Genomic DNA, 27,119 nt, shown 5'->3' with positions numbered 1-27,119 from the left:
TTTTGGTTCCACAAGTCACGTGACCAAAGGGACCAAAGGTGGGGGTGCGTAGCGTGTCGCACAGATAAATGGAGTATTTCATCTGTTGTGTAAGTATAAAAATCTGTTTTAGGTCCCTTTAATATAACGCTCCTGCATTTGCGTGACCTCGGGTTATAACTGAGGTTACAGTTACCACATACAACGCATCAAACTGAGCGTGCGTGAACCATGGCCAGTCAGAGGGGTGCAAGGTCACTGCAAAGACTTATATTAGTGACGTAATTGCCAATCATCTGTCACCAGGTAAAGATGCCTGCAATATACAGTATGTGCCTATACATTTTATTTTAATGCCTATTTATTTTTACCGCAGTTACAGCCACATCACGTGTGTGACAGTGTGGGCAGCACACCAGATGAACTAAATAAGCAACCAAATTTGACAATTTTTGGTAATAACTCGCCGTAATTAATATATATTTTAAAAAAAAAACCCACAGGCAGTCAGTATCCAAAGTACCCAAGTATCCTTGGGCAAGACACTTAAACCTAGAGTTCCCCCACTTGACTGATCAACTAACTAGAAAGTACCAGTTCATTCACTATATATACTCTATGGTATACTCATAAATATATGGTATGTGTATTGAGAAATGCAGCCACATTTATAAAAGTGCAAAAATATCTGTCTTGGATTGAGTCTTGAGAATGAAAAAAAAAGAGGCCAACTGGATTTCTTTAGGTTTGTGAAGACGTTTCACTTCCCATCCAAGAAGCTTCTTCAGATCTTAAAACAAATGAAGAAGATGGAGAGTCCCAGGTGGGGGCTGTCCCCTTTGGAGTTGATCCTGAGGGTCGTGGATGGTGTGAAAAAAGGTGTGGGTCATTACCATTACCTGGGGTTAAGGGTAAAGTCCCTTGCCCCACCCCATGTGACCTATTTAGGTCACCTAAGGCAAAGTGTGAGTGGTGTATGAAGCACCTGGGAGTGGATCATAGGTAGCTGACAGGTGGTGCTGCAGAGTCAAATCAGATGAGACATTTTCTCTGGGGACAGAAGTGGATCAATGAAGGGCAGCTGTGAGCGCAGAATTTCCTCAACACGTTTCTATTTGTCTGGCAATTTGTGCAATTATCAAGTAGGGTTGAGCTTTAAAAACTAGCTGCACACGCTGATGAATGACCTCTTTTAAATTACATAGAGACATGAGGGGTTCTTCCCAAAGTGTGACTTGCATGGGATAATCCGCTCAGTGTCCTTTAGTCATTCTGGTTACCACGATTGCCGCAGAAGCACTAAACTACTGTTACCTGAAGCTTTCACCTGTGAAAGAGCTCAAGCAGCAAATCATATGCATTAGTGTAACTTATAGTTAAAGTATGTAAGCAGCATTCAGCCGACGGGGTACGGTGACTTTACCGGTCGATCCAATGGTGACGTGTGATTAATGGCACAACAGAAACCTGTCAGTTTACTAAGAACACAATAAAAAAAAATGCTTCAACTTTTACATCAGATTTATTTTTCTTACTCACATATTACATACAACAAAACAGTATTCCAAACATCCTATGAATAACTTTCAGTTACACTGGTTATAAATGTTCTTGCATGAATGAGAAATTTACAGAAACATTGAACAAATGCACGACGGAGAGCACAAGCGGTACCCGTGTCTCCTTTTTCTCATAGCTCTAAATATTTAACAAAAAATAATTTTTTTCAGCCAGCTGAATGGTGCTGTAAACATTCTTGACGGTTTGGGATAGAGGCACGCACCGACAGGCTGCAGGACCAGACAGACCAGCATCTGGCAAAAGTATTGCAGCGATACCATCTAGTGGTGTAAATGCATACCCTGAGAGTACAGACGTTTCTGAACCGAGTATATAAGCAACGGGGAAGACACCAGTCGCAACTCTCGGGGTGGGTTTCACAGTCAGGGTTTTACGCTGATGGATCTACTACATATAGCCTTCTAATTCTGGACCACCTCATGATCCTCCTCCAACTCTTCATTCTTCTTCTCTCGTCTTTGAAACGTTCTTATAAACCTGCTTGCATACTTGTCCTTCGCAGAACAGCTCCTAAGGAGAAAAGGTCAGAAAAGTTTTAATAATTACATTTTATTTAAATATAACAGATTAAAATGAGTTCAATAATACATAGTTTTTAAATTCTGTGTATTATGTAGAATGTCTAAATTCACAGTCTTACCAGATGAAGCTTGTCATCTTCAATCCAGTGAGTCCATCCCCTGTTCTTCTTCTCTCCAGTCTGTTCACATATTAGTTTGTTCCCCTCCCATCTCACGAGTGACTGCACAGGTAACAGAGAAGCGAAGCGTGAATCACGACTTGTTTTTCAACATGCATAATATTCAAAGTACATCAATTATCTATAAAACAAACCCTCCCAATTATGATATTTATGATACACTCTAGCCATTCCCATTCACCTTCAGGTGTCTGTTGTCTAGTCCCTTTGTAAACTCATTAAATTCCTGGCCCACTTTGAAGGTGACCGTGTAGTTTCGGAAAGTGCTTGTGGTTTTGATGATGAACTGGTCCTCCTGCCGCTCAATTGTTTTCTTTAAGGTAAGTTTTGCAGCAATTTTTCGTAAGGAAGCGCTGATGCCTGGAAAAGTGGAAAAAGAGGTTGAGTCGTAGGCACAAATTCATTTTCTCATTTCTCGCACAGTTCAATTAAATGATAAAAAGCCCCGCTGCCGTGTTTTTCTACAAAAGTGCATTTTGAATGATGTGAATGCACATACTCTGGAGGGAAACAACACGCGGACTTACCCAGCGCAATCATGTAGTCGTCAAAGTTGACATTGCTGATCATCTCCCATTTGCCACTCAGGCTGGCAGGCATGCTGACGGACTTGACTTTTCCTTCTTTTGGGAAGCGTGTAAGTGCAAGGTGATCCTGAGCCGGTCAGGTGCAGACTGCTGAGAAGAGGCTGAGGCAAATGCTGTTTATATGAGATCAGGAGACTCAGAGGCAGGTGTGTCCTGTCACCTGAGGATGAGAAAGGTGAACTGATTTGTTCCAGAGTAAAGAAGAGGCCAGACGTGTCAGACTGGTGCAACAGTTCAGTTTAAACATGGCTGTGAAAATTTGCCCCAGGCATCACGACTTTATGCCATTCAAATCCTAATGGTGCATGTTATCCAGAAGCAGTGTTTGGATTTGAATGACGGACTGAAAGGCTTTTATCCTTTTCTTTTAATAAAACAAAAAGTTACTCAGAATTAATCACTTGTACAATGATGGCAAAGCACTCACTCTATTTCTGTTATATAACTGCAGTAAATACAGCCGTGTGAAAAGAGATTTTACATGACTAAGTACACAAACTAAGTCCACCCTAATTGCTTTGATAGGAATTAAGAAGGTAAGCAGCAGCAAGGAGCAGCTGGAATCGTTGGAATTGTCACCAGGACAAAGCCTCTTCTCTCTAAAAAGAAAAAGGCAGCACAGCCATAGAAGAGTGGACCAAAGTTCCTCCACAACCATGTCACTTTCTGTTTTACTGAAAAATCAAACAGAAAGTTGTAACTTCCAAGTTACTGTTTCTAAAGGTGGTTCTACAAGCTAATATATATAGGTAATAATAATAATAATAATAGGTAATAATCATGGACTAAGGGCTGCACAGTCCTGTTGAAATCTTGATTTTTCACGACTGTAAATGTTATATTGACCGATTTGGACACTATACTTTTTACTGCACAGTTAGAGAAATCTTAAATTGTGATTATATGTATTTATCACGTAGTGTAGTAGCTGGTAGGCATACATTATCTAGCACTTTATCTTTTTTTGTAATGTTTTTGTACTATGTGTGAATTTGCTGTGGCACTGGACTCTGAGTTTCAATAATCTACATATTCCCAGTTAAAAGAAAAAAAATCATGCTTATCTCATTTAAGGTTTTATATTTATATAATAGTTGTATAGGGAGAGGGACGTCAGTCTTCCAGTTGTGAAAAGCTGGCTTTAGACATAAACAGAATCAAACAGCTGCTGTTTCTTACAAACAGGGCCTACGTAAAAATGGCACACCTTTATGTGTAATGAGGAACATAGTGACACCTTTGCATTATCTGGAATGTAGTGTGAAAAGGATTGATGTAAGTCAAGTGTGGGAAAAAAAATAAATGAAGCACATGGCACTTATTCAAATACTCGGGTGTTGTTTTTGCTTCTTTTGACGGGCTGTCTTGTGACATGGGAAAACCACGTCAGGGTTTTTTCCCTGCCAAGACTTTAAATGTGCGTAAACACAATGCAGACGTATTAACTGCTTAAATAAAACACAGAGGAGTTTGGGATGCTAGCTATAATGTACTCAGAGTAAATTGGTAGAAATAATAATGTTTTTCAAAATTAATCATAATAAAATTATTATTGTTAAAATACTACTACTAATAATGATCAATTCTGATACTAATGATGATGTTCTCTGTTATATTCTAGTTTTAAACCCCATTACTATAATCACATCTCTTCATTTGGCTGAAGTTTCGTTATTTCACCGGAAATCTAAAAGTAAGGATAATCCTGCGAGATAAGCATTTTCATCATGAAAGCAAAGCTAGGACTTTCTAAGGATTCTTATCTGTGCGATAAAAGCAACAATGAACGGCTCACAAGGTGGTAAACGAAGAGTGCTGTTTATTTCTAGAATATCACAAATCATGTCTTTATCATCAGATCTGCAGAAGTGGGTATTTAAAGCACGGAAAAATACAGCTCTAGGTACAAAAACATGTTGACTAACAGGAGTGCGCTGAAGCCAGCCATGGTAAGGACAACTGTGGTAAAACAAGTGTGATTCAATTAATTCTCTATGCACCATATTTCATCTAATAAAAAACATCGTCGGCTCACCATTTCACAGTTGAATGTAAATCCTTTGATTGACTGGAAACACATTTATGTGACCACTCATCTATATGATCTGCTGCTCAGTTATTTTGTGAGCTTGTGTATTTTTCCACACACACAAACAAAAAGTTCTGGCAAAGTGAAACTGTTACTAAATCACTTCACTCAACAACCTGAAACACACCCATTCTTAGAAAAGACCCCTGTTCAGTGCAGGCACTGTCGGAAGCTTGAATTATGTGAATTTGTGTTTTGTTTTAAATTCACAGTCAAATTTCCTCAACTTGAGGAAGCACCCGTGTACCTCTGGAGGGGCGCTAGAACCACATCTGCATTTTTCTGCTCGCTCTCAGAGCTGTACAGGTCGTGCTCTTTGATGTAGTGAATGACGCTGTCTGGCAGCAGGTATCTGACGCTCTGGCCGCGCCGCAGCGACCGCCGCACATGAGTGGCTGAGATGTCGTTAGTCACCCATTCGCGGACGATATGGATGTTCTTGCGATACTTCCACAGCAAGTCTGACTGGTGGATGAACTTATGTGGATCGCTGTTGCTGCGGGTGATGCAAACCAAACCGTGGCGGCCCACGATCTCAGCGATATCCTCCTGCTTCCACATGTTGGGAATCCCAAAAGACTCGAGGACGTCAGCCCCGCACAGCAACATCAGCTGAAGGTCATCTGAGCACAGAGAAACAAGTTAACTGTTTTTCTGTCAGCACAACACAAGAGTCAACTAATCCACACTGTGCATATGCTTCAGGTCAAAAATTTTAGAACACCTCAATTCTTCCAGTTTTTTATTGAAATTTAAGCAGTTCAATGTCTCATTGAGATTAAAGCATAGAACAACCATGGAATCCATTTATAAATCAAAATGTAATCTAAACTTTTGAATCATCAAAGTAGTCACCTTTGTCAGAGAGAACAGCTAAATACACTCATGGCATTACTTCTACAATGTCATCTATACATCCGTCCATCCGCATGAAAGTGAAGCTCTCGATTTACCAGTCAATCGACGTCCCTGTCCTCTACTATGGTCGCGAGCTCTGGGTAGTGACTGAAAGAATGAGATCGCAGATACAAGCGGCGAAAATGAGCTTCCTCCAAAGGGTGGCTGGCCTCTCTCTTAGAGATAGGATGAAGAGTTCGGCCATCTGAGAATGGCTCAGAGTAGAGTCACTACTCCTCCACATCGAAAGAAGTCAGTTGAGGTGGTTAAAGCATCTGGCAAGGATGCCTACTGGGCAACTCCAGAATGAGGCCCAGGGGCAGACCCAGGACTCGCTGGAGACATTAGATCTCTCGGTTGGCCTAGAAATGCCTCTGAGTTCCTCGGGATAAGCTGGAGGAGGTGGCTGGAGAGGGAGGTCTGGGCGTCCTACTGCGCCCACAACCGTGCCATGGATAAGGAGAAAAAAATGGATGGATGGATGTTTTTCCCAGCTGTGTTGCAGAAGTTCCCATAAATGCATGGCACTTTTAGTATGGAGTGTGCTGGCCATTCCATTCTTGTTCCTTTTTCCTACTGTAGTTCTGGCACAGCTTGGACTTATGTTTTGGGTTTTTATCTTGGTGTAGGATGAACCCCTGACCAACTAGGTGCATACCAGAGGGTACTGCATGGCGATGCAGAACCATTTTGGTTCAAGGTGCCTCTAAATCTGTACATGTCACCAACATCCCGAGACCATCACGCTTCCTCCTCATATTTAAAAGTTGATGTCACACTCAACATGTTTTTTCTTGTTCAATGGTGTACAAAAGTAGGTTGTAGGACCAACTGTCAAAGCTTGATCAGCCTCCTTTGCTGTGGAACAGGTTTAAGTTCTTAATCCATTTCCTGTTCTCTAAAAAAGGCCGTTGTATATTTCTGAAATATGTATTTTTTAGTTTTAGGTAACATTACAATATTTTTTAAATCTCTGACAGTTCACTACTTACCTTTTTCCATTTTAAAGAATGGAAGAATTGGGGTCTTCTTAAAGTTTGGACCATTAGCGTATTCACTATCTGTCATGGGGCAGAACAGTGCATATGTGACAGTTGTAGGAACTGCCTGAAATGTCACACATGAAATCAAATTCTATTTATTTCAGCTTCTGCATCAGTTGAGTTTGAAGGTGTGGAGTAACAAAGAAGTGCGCTTACTGGAACTTGCCTACATTAGCTGCGAATAAGAACACACCCAAATGTCCTAATGAATTGTCAGTGGTCACGTTGCATTGCAGATCATTGCAAGGTTGAAATTTTGATGAGGAAAGAGAGTGATTCATGGAATAAAGAAGAAGATATCCGGTTCTGCTGCACTGGTTTTAAACTGAACTGCTGACATCTTAACCCTGTAACGCCAAGTGTAACATATTTGATACATGAGTTTTTGTGACCTCTGCATCTTCTGTTTTCCATTTTTTTTTCCTGATTAAATTGGTCATTAAATATTTAAGTAATACATTGCACAAAAATGCCAACTGTAGCTAACATATAACTCATATATGCAAACTGATAAAATTGATATTTAATAAATTTTTTCTCAGAATTTTCTGGCAATTACACTTCATGGTTCAAGCTTAACAGGGTTAAGCGATGCTAGTAGAACTTAAATGCAAAGCATAGTATGCACTTCAACCTGCCAGCTTTTACAATGCACCTTCAGCAAAAATTCAAATGCTTCCATAACGCATATTTTTCCCTTCCATCCCCCAGAGGCTCAGCTCGTGCTGTTAACACCACACCTGCGTATCCACACCCTAAACCCATTCTCTTGTCAGTTAAGCTGCAAACAGGAAAATCCTGACAACTACGTTTGTTGCATGGCTCGTTTGATGGATAAGAAAAGTTACAGACAATGACAGGGAGGTAAATGTATGGCATGACTTACCTCTGTCTTTGTGATGATTCTCTTCTATGCGCCTCTTTTTTGCATACTTGATCGTGTCCACTTCATCGATGTTCTGCTCTGCTGCAAGAAGCTCCTCATAGTGATGCCTGTAAATTTACAAATTGGAATCAAAGATTTTTATCATGCAAAAACCACGCTGAGTATATACTATATTTACAGTTTGCTATAAAGTGGAAAAAGGCTACTATTGGTAGTTGTCAGTCAGCAAATTAGTGCTCCAAAATCCAATTCTCGTTATGCTAAATGCATTTGATCTCATTATTAAACTGCTTTTGTGCCTTTTACGGGTTTTTTTTTCTTCAAGTCTGTGAGGCTGCAGTTGGGATACTATTTCAGATTCTTTTCACTGTCAGAATTTAATAATTTCAGCCTTCACCTTAAATAATTAAGGAATTTTGATTGACTTTGTCAGATTCTATCTTGTTTGAACTGCACCTGCAAAGTTCTGGGAAGTATTCAGCAAATCATAACATGTATCAAGTATCATACCAGTAGAGGCGCTCACATTTCCTGCCTTGCATTTCTTCCTTTTCCTGTTGCCACAGGAAAACAGATGACAAAGATTCTAAATAATGATTTCATTTATGTGAGGCAGAATGATGTTAATTATCTAATATCTAATTAAGCCTGCACGAGTTTAATTTGAATCCCTAAGGTTTAAATCAAACCTCTATAATGGATTTTGTTACTTTAAGAATTAATTTATCTAAAAAAGGATAAAAAGTTTCAAGACATGGGTTGAAAAATACAGAGTCTATCATTCAGCAGTGTGTGAGCCAGTGTAACTGCAGGGAGTTTGACGCTTTGTGTGTAAAAATAGTTCATCCTACATGATGCAACACACACACACAAATCAAATCTAAAGAATTTATAAAGCAATTATCATTAAGGTTACCAGTAATTACCTAAATCACATGTCATTTAAAGATGCTTTAGGTTTGGGAAATTAGTATTTTAATAGGCATTATTACTTGCAGTGACAATGTTAAGATAATAGAGAAAAAAGTGGGCGGCTTGGGGTGAGTCAGTAATAAAGGTGAATCAGAAAACAACAGATAACAAAACAGTAAAGCTCACAGGTAGTGCCACACAGTTTTTGTCTCAAGACAAACCACCTACATCAAACAAAAGCACTCCCAGCACTCAGACGCAAGAAATGTCAACTCACCGAACTACTTTAGCTGTTTCCACCCACTCTGGCTGCAAACTCTCCCAGGAATCCACCATAACCCAGTCTGAGCTTTCGGTAGCCAATCGAGTCATCTCCAGACGGTGGCAGGCTTCAATCAAGCCCTTTTTCTTATATGCATCACCCACTGGAGAGATGATTCCTCTCACCACCTTATACTGACCTTACGCACAAAAGAAGACATGTGTTTAAGTACTGATTAGGTAAAATATTATATTTGACCTCTATTATTACTAGTTATTACTAGTACTTTTCCTACAAACATATACAAAGGACAAGTTTGCAAAATATAATGTGTAAAATTTGCATAGTATTTGAAATAAGTCCAGTTTTTCCTGCATAATGTATTTTCTTTTAATTTTTGAGATGAATTATTAGACTTTATTGGACAGAACAGTAGAGTAGAGAAGAAAGTTGGAAGAGAGCACAAGGGAAATGACACACGGGAAACTGTCTGAGCAGAATAGAATCCAGGCAGCCACAGCCGATACAAAGACAGAATAAAAGAAATCAGCATTTATTAAATTAATAATTGGTTGTAGCTCAATAGTGTAGTGGTTTACACATTAGCCTAACAAACAAAAAAATACCTGGTTTGATCCCAGGTCTGCCAAATCAAAATATGTGGTGATATGCAAAGTGATTCTAGCTGGAGAGGTCCCATTGGGGTTGGGTCAGGAAGGGGATCTGGCATAAAACTCCCAAATCAAACATGAGGCGCAACCTAATAGTGTCTATTAATAATATAATAATGCAATATTAAAACACTGCCAGCTTTTCTGTACTGTCATATTAATCAATTTACAAAAGCATAATTCCTTCTTGAACTATTTTGTATCTGGACTTTTGGTATAACAATTTTATCCAAAACACTTGTCTCTCCAATGTGCTGATTCACAATCCCTTTTTAAGACAAAGCTACCCCTTTCACTTAATTTTTGCACGTCTATCCATCTTCTTCTGCTTATCCATTTCAGGATTGCAGGGTACATCCTGGGTAGATTGCAAATCTGTTGCAGGGGTAACATATAGAAACAGAGAACCCTTCATGCACACATTTGCACCTACAGTAAGTTTAGAATCATCCCATGCATGTCTCTGCGTTGGGTGACTGTGGGAGAAAGCTGGAGTACCCAAAGAGAACTAACTAAATGATGATGATAATATTTGAGATATTAGACTTTAGAATAACTCAGTTGAACAGCATGGAGGGTAACTGAATTTAAAAAAAAAAAAAAATGAATGAATGATAAAGGTGGAGATGCATAACACTGAAAGATCCAATTTTCATGTAACTCAACCTGTGTCTTCCAGGTGATCTCGAGCCAGTTCAAACATCCTCATGTGCATGTTGGTGATGGGGTTGAAGGACCCGCAGGCCAGCAGGACCACTTTGGTTATCCTGTGACTCTCCATGGCTCATACTGGAGCTGGGTTTGCACAAACACGGAGAAGAAACGCAAACTGATTAAGACTTGGCTGATCACATGTCAAGAATCGTTTTGTGGGGGGAGGAAACAGTATATTTGTATCAAGATAGTAGTTTAACCTCGTTTAAATACAGTCTGTGAGCTTAATTAAGTGGAACTACAAACGTAAAGAAAACTAAAGCTCGACGCTTTATCTTCGTTAAACGTTAGCATTCGACTATAACAAGTAGCTAACTTTAGCTTATCTATTGAGCACACAGCGCGAGCCTCCTTTTACGTCCAAGATTCACGTACATGACCCTTAAACAGACAAAGCATGAACTCGGTGCTTAACTTAAAAACTAATTATGCGTTTTTAATATAATGTCAAATAATGTTGTAATTGTAGTACCAAGGCAAACAGCTACAGATACCATTTGTGTTTCAGCCGCTTCCTCCTTTGACGTCACGGACTACGCTGTAAGATCCACTAATCTGATTGGACACAATCGACCAGGAAGCGGTGAACCGCACCCGCTCTGGTGGTGCTGCGTTCACAATCACAAATTCCCCAAATCCCAAACGTCTCGACTAATAGTAAACGTGTTATAGCCGTGTTTTTAAGTAATTATTTTTAATTTTCCTCTAGAACGGACACTTTCTTTAATTTACGACAAACTCTTGAGCAAATGCTAACATTCTACTAAGGCTGATTTGCAACTGTTTACAAAGAAATTCCCGGTAAGATGTTTTCCTTTAGCATGTACGCTAGCTGTTTAGCTAACAAAACAACTTGGACTGTCTGCATGAACTTCCAACACACAGATACATTTATCCTATCAGTGTAGTCGCCAAAGAGACTGTTAGATCTGATAAAGTGTTGTGTTTTTTTTCCACTAACAGCTCTGCTCTCATCGAGTGGAAATAGCACGTTAGGTCATCTTTGAGTTATCTGTGAAGTACCTCAGCAACAAAACCTAACGTGATCTGTTGTTTGGTGCCAGTTCTCTCAGTTCCCGTAGAAAAAATAGGATTTTAACTGAAGATGGCCTCTCGAGGGAAATCAGAAACTGGAAAATTGAGGCAAAATATGGAGGAACAACTTGACAGACTAATGCAGCAGCTTCAGGACCTGGAGGAATGCAGGTGTAGTACAGAAAAAGAAAAACAATAAACTCCTCCTGTGTGCTTTTTGTATATGAAAATCTGGCATGCAGTACCTGAAGAATAACAAAGAGAATAAAAACAGTGAGTAAATAAATGCTTCTCTATTCTTTTGTTGTGTCTCAGTTTTGATTTCTTCATTTGTTTATTCCAGAGAAGATCTGGATGAGGAAGAGTACGAAGAGACAAAGAAGGAAACTTTGGAGCAGCTGGGTGAATTCAATGACTCCTTGAAGAAAATAATGTCAGGAGATATGACACTTGTGGATGAACTCAGTGGGATGCAACTGGTATGGACAATTAATGTGCTACTACTGTGTATTAGGAGTACATTAAATAGGTTATAGCACATTGATTAAGAAAACTGTTGATTAGTAAAATGTCAGAACGTTCAGATGTTTCTGTCTTCATCAGGCGATCCAAGCTGCCATCAGCCAAGCCTTCAAAACCCCGGAGGTTATACGACTTTTTGCTAAGAAGCAGCCAGGACAGCTGAGAAGCAGATTGGCAGAGGTTTGCAATGTCAAATATATATTGTATAATACACACACACACACACACAGTTGTGGTAAGAAGTTTACACACCCTCATCATGTGCATGAATATCATGTTAATTTGGGGCATTTAATGATTTCTTTGATGTTTCATTTTTACTTTCTATATTACTTCTTTTTTATTTTTAATGACTTGAATTGTGTGCACAAGATTGAATTTAATTTGGATTTTCTTTAAACCATACAGGCTCAAACATAAACATACACCCCCACTAATATTTGGTTAAATTGTCATCCCCACTTTTGATAACATCAACAATCTTCTGGCATACTTCTTGCTGGATATTTGACCGATCTTCTCGGCAGTGTTGGCAGAATCCATTTAAATTGGTCGGTTTCCTGGCACAGACACGACTTTTAAACGCAGTCCATACATTTTCAACAAGGATTGGGTCGGGGCTTTGGGAAGGTCATTCCAAAAGCTTAATGTTAGCCTGTTTTATCCAAACTGAAACCAGATCTGATGTGTGTTTGGGATTATTGTTCTGATCATGTGTTGTGTTCATTTGAGGTGAAGTTGAAGAATTTAGAGGTATTCCTCATCCTTCATTATTCCATCCACTTTGTCCACTTATTGAAAGATTTAAGTGAGTGCATGTCTATATTTAAGCCTATTATTTCACCCTGTGTGGATTGGAGGAAATCCCCAAAAAATTCAAACTTGTTTTAAAATTCTTCTTGTTTAATATCATGAAAGATGTTTGCTGTGAAATCGTTCCACTCTGGAAGAACAGTTCAAAGAAATTATCAAAAGCCCCAAATTGCCATGATTGTACACACATTTCTGACCACAACAGCAGAGTTCAGTCACACCTCAGTGTTTATGTGTGGACTCATTTGCCTGACAATTTCCCGACCGGTGTGTGGCATACTGTGCAGATGGACCGCGATGTGATGGTGGGAAAACTGTCACGGGACGTGTACACGCAGCAGAAAATGGAAATCCTCACTGCCTTGAGAAAACTGGGGGAGAAGGTGAGGAGCAGTCAGAGCACACATGATTATCCACAGAGTCGAGGATGATTCAACGGCTTGTGCCACGTTAAGTCTGAACTGATTCATTTCAGTCATGCAGCCCTCACTAGCTGCCTCAAATGTTTCCTTTCATTCATGTTGTAATTATGTGACAGCTCACCCCAGAAGATGAGACCTTCCTCACTGAAAACGCCACAGCGACCCTGAGCCAGTTTGAAAAAGTGACTGCAAACCAAGGTGAGCATAAAGATGATTTTACTACAAAACAGATACTTTCTCACAGATATTTCTGTTGACCTCATTTTGCCTTCCTTTTTTCAGGGTCTGAAGACAAAATAATGGCTTTAGCTAGCTCTGGTGTGAAAACAAAGTCATAGCAGTTCTGCAAAAAAAAAAAAAAGAAGTGTGTTTTTAATTAAGACAAAAATGTGCCATCCGATTATGGATTTTCTAAACAATCAGTGCGCTTTTAAGTGCTACTGCAGACGCTGACACTTTTTAACAGTATTGTTTTATATGTACACGTCAATCTTTGTAAATGTCTTTTAATCGTCCAGATAAAGTGTAAAAATGTATTTTAGGTACGAGCGTGTGATTTGTTAAAAGGTGCGTGAATGTAGAGGACGGCGCAGGCAGTTTGTTATTATGATCTTGTGGTTTGTGCAGTGATTCTTTATTCCAAAATTTCAATATTCAACATTCAACAGTGCTGTTTTTAGGATGCTGCTTTCCTTCAGGGTGTATTTTTATTTCAGCTAAAACTGTGCCGTCTGCGGGACTCTGAATAAAATAATAGAAACACTGCATGTGCCAGGACTACAGCGCTTCAGATGATCGGCTCTGCCTCGATTAATATGTACACTATAACCAATTTACAGTTGCATTTATATATGAATACATTTGTAAACCACTTGTGTGCAGATGAGATGTAGAGTCTGATGATATCTTCAGTAAAACTTGACGAGTCTTTCACCAGTTTAGTTGAAATGTGCTGAGTCTGCAGGGTGGATTAGAGCAGCTGTCGTCCAAGATTATGAGAATCATAAAGTTTTATTAATAGTGTGTGGGTCTTCAGTCTGTTCACGGAGAAAATACAGAAAAAATACAAAGATTTTACAGGATGAAGGAATGAATTGAGAGGCTTTATCACTATTCAGTGTCACTTGGGTGTTTCCATTATTTTAATGAGTCCTCTATGCATTTATTATCATGCAATTCAAACTGATGACTGTAGTTTCATATTGACAGTGATGAAGTTTGATGCGAGTTTAAAAACTATCAGAGTCTGTGTAGAAGTGAATGTCACAATGTTTACAGCATTAATCTTGATATTCTTGCTACTTTTAATGTGAGTAAAAAGAAAACTAACAACAGGCTTCATGTTTTATTTCCTGCCATGTACACTCACCTGCCACTATGTACACCTGTTCAGCTGCTCATCAGCATTAATATTTTATCAGCCAATCACTTTGCAGCAACTTAATGCATGTAGGCATGTTAGCATGGTCAAACAGAGTACCAAAATGCTGATTTAAAGTGACTTTGAATGTGTCATGGTTGTTGGTTGGGGAAAAGCGTGCGACATTTGGATGGTAGGCTCAGAATTTGGCATGAACAGTATAAAAGCATGGATCTGATTGGGCTGCTGCTGGTGGTGTAATGGTGTGGGGGATATTTTCTTCACACATATTGGGCATCAAATAAACACCACAGCTTACCTGAGTATTACTGCAGGCCATGTCCATCACTTTATGACCACCGTGTATCCGTCTTGAATCTTTGCCGAAAGAATTAAGGTAATTCTGAAGGCAAGGAGGGTCCAACTTGATACTAGCACGTCAAATCTAATAAAGTATCTCATGAGTGTATACACTGTTACACTCATGGATGCTCATTTTAAACATGGCCAAAGTCTGAAATAATGAGATTGGCAAACATACAAGTCGTCCCGGAGTGCCTAAAGCTTTGGCTTCAAACTGCTCTCAAGGTTCACTTCAGACAGTTTTCAAATCTTGGCTCTGTATGATGTCACTGAGAGTGGGTATCATAAATATGCTCTGAGCACAGGAGGCCCACCCACCTGCTGTTCAAACCCATTTTTGAGGGGCAGCCAATTCTAAGAAAGGGAACTGAGAAATATACCCAAGCATTAAGGCATTACTGGTATTACTGGTGGTTCTACTATACACAGTTTGAAATGTGAATCATGCAAAGCAGCCCTGATAGAGCGCAAAAATAAAAGCATGGAGTTGAAAATGAGCATAATAAATCCACCAGCTCTATATTTTATCGTGGAGCTGTAGCAGATCTGTTTCACCACCAGAGGGCAACAATGCTCAATATTTTTTTTTAAAAAAAAGACTTTCCACAGCACCACCCAGGGTGTGTTCCCATGCTGTGCACCAGAACCATGTTTACACTAGAGAATACAATGAAGGAAAACAAGAGCAGACAGAAGTTATACCCCATCTCATCATCCTTTATTTTGCTTACGAGCAAGCATCAACTTCACTACATTTGCCTTTCAACTGGTAGAAAAGAGAGCAGCTCCAACAAGCACAAAGGAAACATCCAACCACGCTGAAAACACCGTCACCGTCCATTTTGAGCAGATTTTAAAACAAAGAAAAAAAAACATTTCTGGAGTGTCATGGATGTGTGAAACAGACGATCTGAGAATCAGTAGTGTATCACGTCTCCTTTCTCACTCCGGTCTCATAGGCCCACATGGAGCGTACACACACTTGTGGTTCATGCAAAGTCAATATACCCCCACCCACCAACCCTTCCTTACTTCATCTTGATGTTGTTACAGTATGGCTGCATTTCAGATTGTTAGGCAGTGACATTCATTGGGGGCGCACCAGAAAGCACACAACCCGAAAAACGAGATGCTAGTTAACCTTTCAACTGTAGCTGAAATGTGGACATGAAGTGTTTGACACAATGAAACCGTGAGAATTGCGGCACTGACAGGCATATATACTCTTGTGAAATTTCATGCTGCCCTCAAAAAAAAAAAAAAAAAAAAAAAAAAAAAAAAAAAGTTTCTCAACAGCTCAAGCAACAGGACACTGTTCAAAAAGAAGAAAGAAACTCACCTTCCACTATACACAAATAGGTCAGTATACCCGCTGTATGCTGCCAAAGCAATTTCATAATGTACATCTTTTAAAGGTGGATTCCGTCAATATGATTTTTAAGTACAATATCTATAGAAGATACAATGTGGATCTACTTCCTCTACACATCAACAAGGACACGTGACATCTATGGAAAATGTTTTCACCTGTAATAAAACTAGCGTCGGCCTATTATCGCGACAAACTGAGAGAAAACGTCTCCCCAGCTACGAAAGAAATCTAGCATTAAAAAAAAAATAAAAGAGCACGGATAAGTGTGTTTGTTAGACCAGCTAATTACGCTATGATCGGCAAAAGGCACTCCCATCTCAGCCGGCTCAGACCTGGCGCCCCCCCTTTTTAATTTTTTTTTTTTTTTTTTAGTTTTTTAAAACAAGCCAAAGTCATCATGGAAGGGAGACTGTTCACTACGTTTCAAATACACACCTATTAAAATAAAATAAATCAAATGGATTCACTGAGCTGAAAACAAAAGTAGCCTGGAAACTTTTTACAACAACAATAATAAGCGTTGATGGTGTTTTTAATCAATTTTGGCCTCTGAAAACGGATTTGCACGCAAAGACTTTTCCAATCCCGATAATGCCATTTTCTGCACAATCCAATGCCCCAAACATGGTCGTAATAAATGCAGGTTTGGGAAACGCTTATATTTTTAGTCTGTACCCCCCCAGAAAAGACAAACACTAAAATCGTTCAGTGTGACGGCACGTTTTTATCTGGTCTGGTGAAAGATTATATACAACAGTTATGGACAACAGTGTCTGAGAGGAGACAAGAGGTTGGACACACTTTCCCAATCATAAGCCTCATACTAATACCCGAAGGAAAATAAGTTTACCAAATGTAAACAAATATCTTTGAACAACTCTACAGTACAGTTTCATGTACAATAAAATCTAGTGGTCTACTGCAAAAAAATATCTCACTTTAAGATTCAAAGAAGATTCATTTTTAAAGTGTTTTCCTGCGTCGACGACGATGCTTCAGCAATAAGCAAACAGTTTAAAAATGTACTTCATACAGGCCATGTATTATTATTTTAGGTAAAATAGCCGTGCCATGAAAAGAAAAAAAACATTGCCAGCAATTCAACAATTCAGCCAGTCTCCACTAAAGCTCATAAACATTTTCTTTCAGTAGCTTGAAAGGGTTTCTCCTTGAACCACAACAGGGACTGGGACAGGGACAAAGGTTTTAAAGCTGCTGAGGACATTTTAGTACCCTTATTTTCACCACGAACGGCACTGCTGAGCCGATCTTTGTGATTCCACACGACATTTTCTGAAACTGAAAGAAGATTCCCTCTGCAGTGTACATCAGTGAGATCTGCTGGGAATGAAATAACACTAAAGCCAGGAGTAGAGCGTTGCCACGCGTGCAAGCGAAGCAAAAGCATCATGTGAAGCTGAAACCGTCAACTAAGTCCTCTGCCTACGAGAAAGCAAAAGAAACTACTTTACTCCTCGCAAAAGATTAAATAAAAGGGACGAAATGGACACCTTTTTGTCATGGAAACCTCCGCTGAACAGTCCTCGGTTTCGCATCATGAAGCGAGACATTTTGTACAAGCGTGATGGAACAGCTTTTGCAGAAATTCAGCGGCATGCTGCGACAGCCTGTGTGACACAAATAGTCTACATTACATAATCGTAGATATTGGACCCCATTGATTAGGTCTTCACTAACACATTGACTAATTACATGGTTTCATTATATTTACAAAAATCTTTAAAAAGCAATTTATTTCTCTACACATGACTTCCCCAAAATTTCTCCATGCACTAAAAAGAAAAACAAAAAAGAAATGGAAGAGGAAAATGTAGTCTACTTGTTAAAAGCATCATTTTCGATTCACTGTGGACTACAAGTCAAGAAAACCCAAGTCGGAGCTAGTTGTGAGTTTAGCGAATAAATCTACAAGCATTAGCAAAGAATATACATCAGGAGAAGCGATTACTCTGCTCTTCAAAGCCGTACATCTGAGAGAAAACAAAAAAAGTGCAGGGTTGGCTTCCTCACACAGTTCCAATGTAAGCCAGGTTTTCCTGGGAATTAAAATATAATAAATAAAAAAAAAAAAAAAAGTCAGCAATCTGGTGATGACTACACTACACTGAGTACCACCACTAAGATAACAACAGGAAAACCTTGACCATATATACGCTGAAGGGACTTTATGTTTCTCCTTTTCTTGATTTTTTAAATTTTATTTTTGTTAAGTTTTTACATCATGGCTCCTAGACATGAAACTGCAGGGAGTGCTGTGTTTGTGAGTGTGTGTGTGAGGGAGGGAGGGAGTATGAGTGAGTTTCTGATGTGTGTGTCGGGAGCTCTTGTTTGGGTGTCTTGTGTGTGTTTAGTAGGTGAGGGTGGAGTCGTCCCACTCCAGCTGCTGCTGTCTGCTGGCCCCCTGCTGGTCCTCCGGCTCGCCGCCCTCCTCGTCTTCGCTGCTCTCTGACTCAGCGCTCGTGATGTCATCTTCTTCCTCGCCGTCCTCGCTCTCCTCCTCCTCTTCCTCCTCCTCCTCGCTGCTGTGCTGGTCCTCGTACGTCTGCATTAGTGACAGCGAGAGAAAAGATGGAGACTGTGGGCACTCATTTTGTGATCTTAACTACTCAATTACTTAAATTGGGCAGGTTGCCGGTTCGATCCCCAGCTCTGTCTGTCTTGGTCATTGTGTCCTTGGGCAAGACACTTCACCTACCGCCTACTGGTGATGGCCAGAGGGGCCGACGGCACGATATGGTAGTCTCGCTTCTGTCAGTCTGCCCCAGGGCAGCTGTGGCTACAACTGTAGCTTGCCTCCACCAGTGTGTGAATGTGAGAGTGAATGAATAGTGGAATTGTAAAGCGCTTTGAGGGTCTCGAAAAGCGCTATATAAATGCAATCTATTATTATTATTAAATCCGTGTTAGAAAAACTTTATACAGGTCATGGCTTTGTTGAGCACTGTGCACGTCACCTTCCTGTTTCACATCATTTTCATGTATGTAACTGTGTTTGGACAACAACACAGCAGCCTCTGCTAATCTGACAAGTGCAGGCTCCTTTAGATGTTTTCTAGCAAAGACTAATCTGGCCTTCTTATTGCTCCTTGTTGTAAATCCTCTGCATTCCCATTTATGAAGACGTCTCTTGATTATAGACTCTTCACAATAATACACCTACCTCCTTAAGATTTTGTTAAACTGTTTTCCTGAACCATTGAAATAAATCTGCCATCGTGCACTTTAGTTGTCTTTTGGGGTCTTACAGGCTTTGCTTAAAATCCTCTGTGGTGGTGACAAAAGTGTATCAAGTCCACCGTTCTGAATTTCACACATTAGAAAATACTGGGGCCATTAGACACAATAAAAAAAACCAACAGTCATAGCAGTGAGCCTTTCAAGGTAAACTCGATGCTGTTGAACTGTGCACATGAGACACATTAACCAAACCTAAATAGATTTAGACATTTCAAGTACATGTTGATGTAAATATGACGGAAGTTCAACACATCAGGTGAAAAGCTAACATGGGATGTAGATTAGCATTAAAAGGCAGCGATATACAATAAAACCACGGGAGAGGATTTAATGCACGTCTTGTATTGCCTTTGAGAAACGGTGCATTACCTCAATAACTTTCTCCTATGAACCAAATCCATTCAATAAAAATAACAAACCACTTTGAAAGAGTCATTTCCAAGATACTCAGGATATTGAGCGTCTCATTTCAGCTCTGTTTAACAAAACTGTTAAACAAAACAGAGCTACCAAAAAAGGCCATCATCTTTTAACAAATCTGTATTCGATGGGCTAAGTCTCACTGGAGAGTTTGTATATGATCAGATTCATTTTGGTCAAATGTGTAAAGTCTCACTCGGCAGATGTGCTGTGGCAAACCACCTTTGTGATTTAGTCACAACAGGATGGGAGTTAAAGCAAATCAAAACATTGTAAATAATCGGTCATTTTAACAAACAGTAACGCAACAACGAGTAATTGAATGACTCAGAAAGACATGAATCTTCTTGTACAAATATATTCAGCCCACGAGCTGACTCATTCGCTTCATTTTGGGCTTTTGGGAAAAGAAGCTGGTTTCTTTCGTTTCATTCTTGTGCGTCAGTGAGGTAATGTGACTTACATATTTGCAACAGAGTCTGTCTCCCGTCCCCACAAGGCTGCTAATTACGAGGGGCTCAGACAAAACTAGGGCACAGTTTTAACATCACCCAGTTCGCATTAGCAGGCGAAAAGCTGTCTGGGCTACAGCCTAACACCAGCAGCGAAATTCTGTTAAACAGCTTTTCACCAGTTAATCACCATCATAATCATTTTTTTTGTTGCTTATTTTGCTTCCCTGCTTCCTCCTCTCGTGTGCTTTTACCTCCATGGGGTTTACGGTGATGGTGAGGGCTGAATCGTCCCAGTCCATCTCGTTCTCCTTGCCGTTTTCCTGGTCCCTCATGGTGCGCTGGTGTGCAGCTCGGATGCGGAACACGCCCAGGATGATCATGAACACCAGGAAGCTGACGCACACCACGATGACGATGGTGGCAGCGCTGGGAACCACTACGAGGAGGTAAACCACATCAGGAAAAACACAGTGATTAGATGCAAAACAACACTTCACGATCAAATATGTGGAGACGCAGCTTCCACAGCCGCTTTGGCTTTATGGCGTGCTCCCAGCGATCTGTACACACATGCTTTTGGCTGTTCAAGGTGTGCGTTTTTCTTTAAATAGCTTAGCCTGTCTCGCGCCAACCTGCTCCACTTTCCATATTAGCAGGAAGAGCCCTCCCTGGTGCAGTGGCGAGCTTAGCGAGGCAGTCAGTTTAGAAGAATACAGAAGCCGGAAAATAAAAAGTCGTGCTCAGTGTACACTGCCTGTACAGATGTCACAAACAGCGCTCAAAAGTAATCCCTAACTTGGTCCATTAAAAAAACAGACACACTACTAGTGTTTCATACATGCCCCACTTCTGCTTAGTAGGCTGTAATCCTCCTGCTTCATATCACAAATCTTTTTCTACAGCAACAATTAAGCTGATTACTGGTTTGATTATGATATTTAGTGTTGCATTCAACAGATAAACACACGATATTGCAGCCAATACTGAGGAAAAAAGTAAACACTACTGCTTAATTTATTTTCCAGGCATCCTTAAATGAATTTTTGCAGGAAAGATTTTTTATACTTTGATTTTGTGTCTTTTTCCACGTCGCTGAAACAGATCCATGTTTGATTTTTTCTTCTTTCTTTTTTTTTTGAAACTTTGGTGAATCGATGGCTGCAGATGACCACTGATTTTCTACGCAACCTGCTGAAAAAGGATGAAGCGTTCTCTATGTTTCAGTACCTGAGGCCTGATGAGCGTTGACCAAATTATGCCCAGACAGATCCACAGAGGCGTGATGGACAGGGTTGATGAAGTTGGGCTGCACCATGGCATTGTTGGCATGCTCCATGGGACTGGCCGTGTGGATTACATTAACCTAGAGAGAAATAAAGACCACACTTGAAGTGAGGGCACACAAGTGTGTGGATAACACCAGGATAGGCTGGTCACGGTTCAGTGTGCACGTGACAAACGCTCAGACGTACCTCGACCTTAAAGTCGTTGCTGATGTAGCGACCATTGAGTTCAGAGCAGACCAGTTTAAATTTCCTGTCAAAGAGAGCCTCAGTGTGCCAGTTCTTGTAACGGATAAGGTGCAGGACCTGCTCGTAGTTGGCCATGGTGTTCACACCTGGAACACAGAGAGGGGGGGGGAGAAGTGTTAATGACAAGCTCTTGTTGGTGAAATGTACTATTCCAGATCTTTTTTTTTTTCTTTTTTTTTTTAAACCTTTAAGTCATTTTTCCTTCTTTAATCTCACAGAACTATCAGAGGTTTTGCAGAAACCAGGGCTACATGCTAGTTAAGGCTTCCTAGCCGAGCACGGTGGTCTGTACCGGTGATGACGAGCCCCATGTTGGATGAGCTCATCTCTAAGCTGCGCTGCTGCAGCTGGGACATGTCCACTTCAAGGCTCTCGTGCTCTCCGTCCAGCTCGTCTCCCACCACAGTCACTTCACACGTGTCCAGGTTGTGCATGATTTCCTCCGACACCACCGTCTCTTGGACTGAAAGAACAAAAGGACAAAAACGATTGAGGAGAAAGATTTGGAGCACTCTTTTGAAATGCAGCAGTCTGTTGTGCCTGTAATGTATATTTGACGTTTGGCTTCACTCTCATCCGAAACCTGAAAATCTTAAAAGGATGAGGGAAAAAACAACAACAACAACAAAAGAATGAAATTTGTAGATGAAAATCTGAAACAGCACTCCTCTATTTCTTCAATAACTGGCTGCCCTTTCCAAACAAATAGATACAGAGTAAGAGCAAGGGAACAAATATTTGTGATTTTATTTCTGTTCAATCAACAAAACAAAGTAATCTAAAGAACTGGAGTAAGAGAGAAAGATCCAGAACTGATGAGACATGCTAAAACGAGTCAGCTACTGACATTATAGAATATGCAACGTGCAGCTTGCTCTTTAGAAATGCAGGTAAACAGAGAATCCTGGCTCCAACAGTTAGAGTCCAATAAAACAACTACAGCAGATTTAGCAATGTTATTATACTTGTATATCAGAGAAAGTGATTTTATTATTTAAATCATAATGTTGTAATAGTCTGCATCCTCAGCTTGCTTATGAAACAAATTAATATTTCATGCATCTACTGCCTGTACCATTTGACTCTTCAAAGCTCCATTTTAATGACTCTTAATTATCTACCGTGTCATCTCTTGTTTGCGAGGTGTGTAAGGTGGGGCAGGGTAATGCAGGTGATAGCAGCAGAGCTCTGTAAGCCCTTTTGTCCCTTATGGCCTGCTGCTCACCGCAGGACGTCGTATCTCGTGGTATCTGTGTCAACCTCAGAGCTTGTCTATTGTGTCTCCTCCACTTAACTTATGTGCAAGCCCAACAGATGGCACGGCCGGTCACTGACCCCTCCCACAAAGTAGTAAACAACTTATCTCTCCTCTCTCCCTCCCTCTCGCTCCGTTTTTCCAATCCCTTCATCCCCCAAGCGTAATCCTCAACATAGACTGCTACTGTAGTTCTGCACAGACGTCTGTACTGTACACACCCTGTAACTGCAGAATCATTCACTGTCAAAGGTGCAGACAGGTGAACGTTTAAAGGGAAATCAAACCAGTGAGTGTGTGTGCTCTATTTTTGTTGAGGGGAAGACATAGTACGTGCACGGGCCTATGTGTGGTGCAAACGGAAGACCAGCTGCTTTCTTAACAAGCACCCAAAGCTCAGGAGGTAAAATGAGAAGGCTGGTGGTTCGATCCCCAGCTCCTCCAGTCCGGATGTGCCTTAAATCACCCCAACACATCATCACTCTGTAATGCCATCAAGGCAATAATTACTATTACATATGCAGCCATGTTTAAATGGACAGGTACAGGTTAGCTCCTATGTATATGCTAAATCCTTTTAGCATGATAAGAAGTTGCTTCAGAGTCCAGTGTGCACATCTCTTACCTGTAGGGTCATCATCAGCTCCCTCTGCAGCTTCAGACTCTGTGTCGGCCTCCACTTCACGGGTGATGGTGCTCACAATGCGTAGCTCGGGGAACAGCGTCACTCCTTCCTGGCTCTCAAATTCAGCTGCACTGCGGGCAAAGTGGTCAATGCCGCTCAGGCTGATCTTGGGTTCTTCTGGTTGCAGCACCATCACGTAACCTTCAGCATCTGGCACCGTTACACAGGACTCCTCGTTAAAGCATCTGTGAAATAGACAATTTTAAATGCTCAGAAATTTGATTTTCCTTCTGTCTTTTTTTTTTTTTTTTAAATCAAGTTGCTGCTTCTCCCTATAGAAGAAAAGTGGCATTCTGAATAGTAGGCAAGGTATGTGAACAAATTTGAGCCAACAACAGTGTGCGGCATAAAAGACAAAGACCTTTATTTGTGCTCTTGTAGAAGCCTAAAGCTCACCTATCTGTACAAATGGCAAAATAAAATTGTTTCATCAGTTCTTGTGTGTATTTGTGTATTTTTATGCATCAAGCTGTTCGATGTGTAACAAATAAAGAACACATTCTTGCTTTTTACTGACATTAAATGTCGCTTTGACTGCAACTACATATAAAAAGCTAATTTCAAATGTTCCTCATCAATTATACAAATTTAACTACCATCACAAGAAAAAATAATTTAGTCTGATTACTCAGTCTGCATTATAAAGCTGGGAGCTGACACACAGTTGTGCATGTGCAAATAAGAACAAATACTAAACTGGAACAAATCTTACACTAGGCTCAGAACAACCACGAGAGCTTTGATACATTCATTTCATACTCGTGCATAAATCAGTAAATCTACTGCTGTTCTTACTGACTTTCCAGTGCTGCATACATCAAAGAGAATAGAAAAAAAAGGGGAGGGAAAAAAGCATACTGCTCTCCAGTCTTTCATTCTCAAGCAGCAAAACACCTTGTGTTTATTCTCTTTGTTATGGGCATCAGGTAAAACTCTTGACCTCCATTTTACCTCAATAAACCATCCTTACATTTTAAGCAGCAGCAGAGAAGCTTTCTGAATGTCTATGAGGCAGAAAGGACCTGCTTTATAAACAACACAGGGCTGCTGCTGCCAGCCAACAGATGAAGTGACAAGAGAGAGGCCAGGCTGTGAAAACAATAAGTACTTCTGGCTTCTTCTTCTTCTACTTACTTCACTGTGGTTGAGATACGCAGGTGCCTGATTCCAGGGGTTGGGAACTGCCGGGAGTTTAAGTAGGAGATGTGCTGCATGACCTTGTCAAAGGCATCGATGTCGTCACCTTCCACAGTCAGAGAGGACTGGTTGGGGTTGAATTCCACCTGAGAGAAGAAAACAAGGTGAGGGACTTGTGAATAACATGACCTGTGACTGATGCTGAGCTAACAAACATAGACAACCCTTTCCAGCATCAGTCCTGGAGAACCACTTAAAGTAATTCATTCAGCAAAAATGCAACTTTTGAGGTAAATATTCTCCAAAAGTTGCAGGTTTAAGATTAAAAATTGTTTTTTTTTTTTATTTGGTTGGATGTTACGAACCACAGTTCATTACTTGAGCGAGCTGTCAAATGATTTAAAATGAGCCTTCCTCTTAAAGATTCACAAACTCAAAGCTTTCTTTGCCCTCTTCACCTTGATAGCTGAAGCTACCTCCTCAGGCAGCTGCACGTCCAGTCCTTCTTTGCACGTGTACAAACAGTCGATCACCTTCTTGTTCTCCAGCTTGCCGGTGCGGATAATCAGCCCCGCTAGGTTACCGCGGAAAAACTGCGCCATTCGAGCATTTCCACCTGGTTTCCAAGACAACACATAGAAGTTATTTAGGGGGTAGATTTCACAGGCTTCACCTTTTCTGAGCTGGAGCTTCAAGCATGCTGTCTCACTGTACAAAGCTGGCGTGAATGGAGTTCATGCAAGTTAGTATGTGTGCCCTTCAAAAGGCCCGAAGCCCAAAGAGCAAGACAGGCAAATGATTGATGAGCTTATGCACGCCAGCGGCAGCATGCAACATTTGCATTAAAAGGGTGAACGGCTTACTGTGGGAAAAGAAATGGCATCAACAGGAAAAAAAAAAAAAAGAAACTCAAAGAAGGGATTACGTAAGATAATGATGAATTAATCCTCTTTAGTCACCTCATTTTCACAAAATAACAGAGCCATCTTGAGGACCGCAAAATGCTCATGATCTGAAATTTGGAGTCTTGACATTTTGAGAGAGGTACGCCACTCCTGTCTTCCAGCTACATCATAATGAGCATTAGTCTGCACCACTGCGGAGTCAGCGACAAACTCTACATCTCAAGGTCGCGTATTCATCCACTGATGTGTGTGCGCGCTTCTGCTGCAGGTTTGTTATCTGATACAGAGGAGTTACTGCTTCCAGCCTCAAGGTCAAGCTCTGAAAGAAAAGCCAGCATGGCTAAAAGGCTGCAGCTGGATCGGACTCTTGACTCGTTATATATTTATTTGCGATCTGCTGGTGTATCAAATGTTGGGCAAAAAATAAAGAAATAAGGGGAAAATGAAAAAAAAAAAAACAACAACTGCGTAGCTTTTGCAGTTAGAAGAGAAAATAAAATACATGGGAATCAGGCGCCACTGAACATCAATACTGCAACAAAACAAATTATTTTTGCATCTAGAATGTGTAGGAATCATTCTAGTCTTAATGGAATGAGGATGCAATTAGCATGGTGGGACATTGTGGACACATGGACATATCTGAGGAGTAAGGGAAAGATGTGAGCAACCTGAACTGGGCTCAGAGACTGTCTCAGTGTCATTGTCATGTCCTGAGTTTTCTGTAAAGGACAGAAACAAGAGAGCAGGAAGAGACAGGGAGGAAGGTTGAGGATCTGAAGGAGAGATTCAGATGCTACATACAAGGTCACGTCATTAATATTACAAAGAGTTAATACGCCGTTGGCTGAATATAAAGTAATCGTTTATACAAGATAGTTTATGTCATGTAGCATGAACACAGTTTTAACTCTTTCTAATAGAGTATCAAACACACAAAAGAAGAACTCACTCAGAAGAACTTGTGTTTCAATACAATGCATATAAATTATATAAATGTCAAAAAAGAGAGCTCTCCAAAAATCAGTTACACAGTTTACCTTGCCAGCAGGCACCAATCGTGAGCTGAGTTTCTATCTTGGAGGCGTGCAGTGGGTAGTCCTCCGTAACCAAGAAGGGCTCAAAGGTAGTCCCATCCACAAATACAGAAACAGTGGGGAACTCCACATTAAGCACATAGTGATGCCACTCTTTGTCACACACCTGGAAAGATGACAGCAGGAGGAGTGAAAAACTGAAATCTAGACTCTGCAGTACACTGAAA

The 27,119-nt window shown here is 40.5% G+C and overlaps 3 protein-coding genes across 10 annotated transcripts in view; 1 reads left to right on the top strand and 2 right to left on the bottom strand.

The window, feature by feature from the left end:
* Positions 1 to 1,548: 1,548 nt before the first annotated feature.
* On the bottom strand, positions 1,549 to 10,870 carry LOC134619117 (retinoid-binding protein 7-like). 4 transcript variants are annotated; one of them, XM_063464863.1, is made up of 6 exons: positions 10,794 to 10,870; positions 10,274 to 10,402; positions 8,952 to 9,135; positions 7,763 to 7,869; positions 6,826 to 6,894; positions 5,711 to 6,691 (listed from the first exon to the last, which is right to left on the bottom strand). In XM_063464863.1, exons 2-6 carry the CDS (start codon positions 10,386 to 10,388, stop codon positions 6,594 to 6,596), a joined length of 573 nt encoding a protein of 190 aa, XP_063320933.1. In that variant the 5' UTR covers positions 10,389 to 10,402; positions 10,794 to 10,870; the 3' UTR covers positions 5,711 to 6,593. The 4 variants fall into 4 exon arrangements, with proteins under 4 accessions (XP_063320934.1, XP_063320930.1, XP_063320931.1 ...); XM_063464860.1 differs by lacking the exons at positions 5,711 to 6,691; positions 6,826 to 6,894 and adding an exon at positions 4,650 to 5,559; XM_063464861.1 differs by lacking the exons at positions 5,711 to 6,691; positions 6,826 to 6,894 and adding an exon at positions 4,650 to 5,559 and having other exon boundaries at positions 10,816 to 10,861.
* Positions 10,871 to 10,919: 49 nt separating this feature from the next.
* Positions 10,920 to 14,437, top strand: lzic (leucine zipper and CTNNBIP1 domain containing). 2 transcript variants are annotated; one of them, XM_063464109.1, is made up of 7 exons: positions 10,920 to 11,122; positions 11,386 to 11,527; positions 11,700 to 11,835; positions 11,960 to 12,058; positions 12,979 to 13,074; positions 13,230 to 13,311; positions 13,396 to 14,437. In XM_063464109.1, exons 2-7 carry the CDS (start codon positions 11,427 to 11,429, stop codon positions 13,449 to 13,451), a joined length of 570 nt encoding a protein of 189 aa, XP_063320179.1. In that variant the 5' UTR covers positions 10,920 to 11,122; positions 11,386 to 11,426; the 3' UTR covers positions 13,452 to 14,437. The 2 variants fall into 2 exon arrangements, with proteins under 2 accessions (XP_063320179.1, XP_063320178.1); XM_063464108.1 differs by having other exon boundaries at positions 11,285 to 11,527.
* A 1,095-nt stretch (positions 14,438 to 15,532) lies between these two features.
* The window catches only part of clstn1 (calsyntenin 1), a 37,460-nt gene continuing 25,873 nt past the window's right edge, over positions 15,533 to 27,119 (bottom strand). For 2 of the 4 annotated variants that reach the window (XM_063465469.1, XM_063465470.1), the window contains 10 exons: positions 26,896 to 27,058; positions 26,527 to 26,577; positions 25,409 to 25,566; positions 24,948 to 25,096; positions 23,754 to 23,998; positions 22,166 to 22,336; positions 21,814 to 21,959; positions 21,569 to 21,704; positions 20,593 to 20,777; positions 15,533 to 18,771 (listed from right to left, as the gene is read on the bottom strand). In XM_063465469.1, coding sequence (XP_063321539.1) covers positions 18,577 to 18,771; positions 20,593 to 20,777; positions 21,569 to 21,704; positions 21,814 to 21,959; positions 22,166 to 22,336; positions 23,754 to 23,998; positions 24,948 to 25,096; positions 25,409 to 25,566; positions 26,527 to 26,577; positions 26,896 to 27,058 — 1,599 coding nt within the window. In that variant the 3' untranslated portion in view covers positions 15,533 to 18,576. The remainder of the gene's footprint in view (positions 18,772 to 20,592; positions 20,778 to 21,568; positions 21,705 to 21,813; positions 21,960 to 22,165; positions 22,337 to 23,753; positions 23,999 to 24,947; positions 25,097 to 25,408; positions 25,567 to 26,526; positions 26,578 to 26,895; positions 27,059 to 27,119) is intronic. The other 2 variants (XM_063465471.1, XM_063465472.1) reach the window with 1 other exon arrangement.

The sequence above is a fragment of the Pelmatolapia mariae genome, linkage group LG20, assembly GCF_036321145.2.
Source record: "Pelmatolapia mariae isolate MD_Pm_ZW linkage group LG20, Pm_UMD_F_2, whole genome shotgun sequence".
Classification (NCBI taxonomy): Eukaryota; Metazoa; Chordata; class Actinopteri; order Cichliformes; family Cichlidae; genus Pelmatolapia; species Pelmatolapia mariae.
This window is presented reverse-complemented; position numbering and strand designations above follow the sequence as displayed.

Coding starts and splice junctions, on each gene's coding strand:
- lzic (XM_063464109.1), top strand. CDS start 11,427: ATGGCCTCTCGAGGGAAATCAGAAACTGGAAAATTGAGGCAAAATATG. Junction 11,836..11,959: donor AACTCAGTGGGATGCAACTG/GTATGGACAATT, acceptor TGTCTTCATCAG/GCGATCCAAGCTGCCATCAG. Junction 13,312..13,395: donor AAAAGTGACTGCAAACCAAG/GTGAGCATAAAG, acceptor TCCTTTTTTCAG/GGTCTGAAGACAAAATAATG.
- LOC134619117 (XM_063464860.1), bottom strand. CDS start 10,388: ATGGAGAGTCACAGGATAACCAAAGTGGTCCTGCTGGCCTGCGGGTCC. Junction 7,870..8,951: donor GAAACAGCTAAAGTAGTTCG/GTGAGTTGACAT, acceptor GTAAATTTACAG/GCATCACTATGAGGAGCTTC. Junction 5,560..7,762: donor GAATCATCACAAAGACAGAG/GTAAGTCATGCC, acceptor CTCTGTGCTCAG/ATGACCTTCAGCTGATGTTG.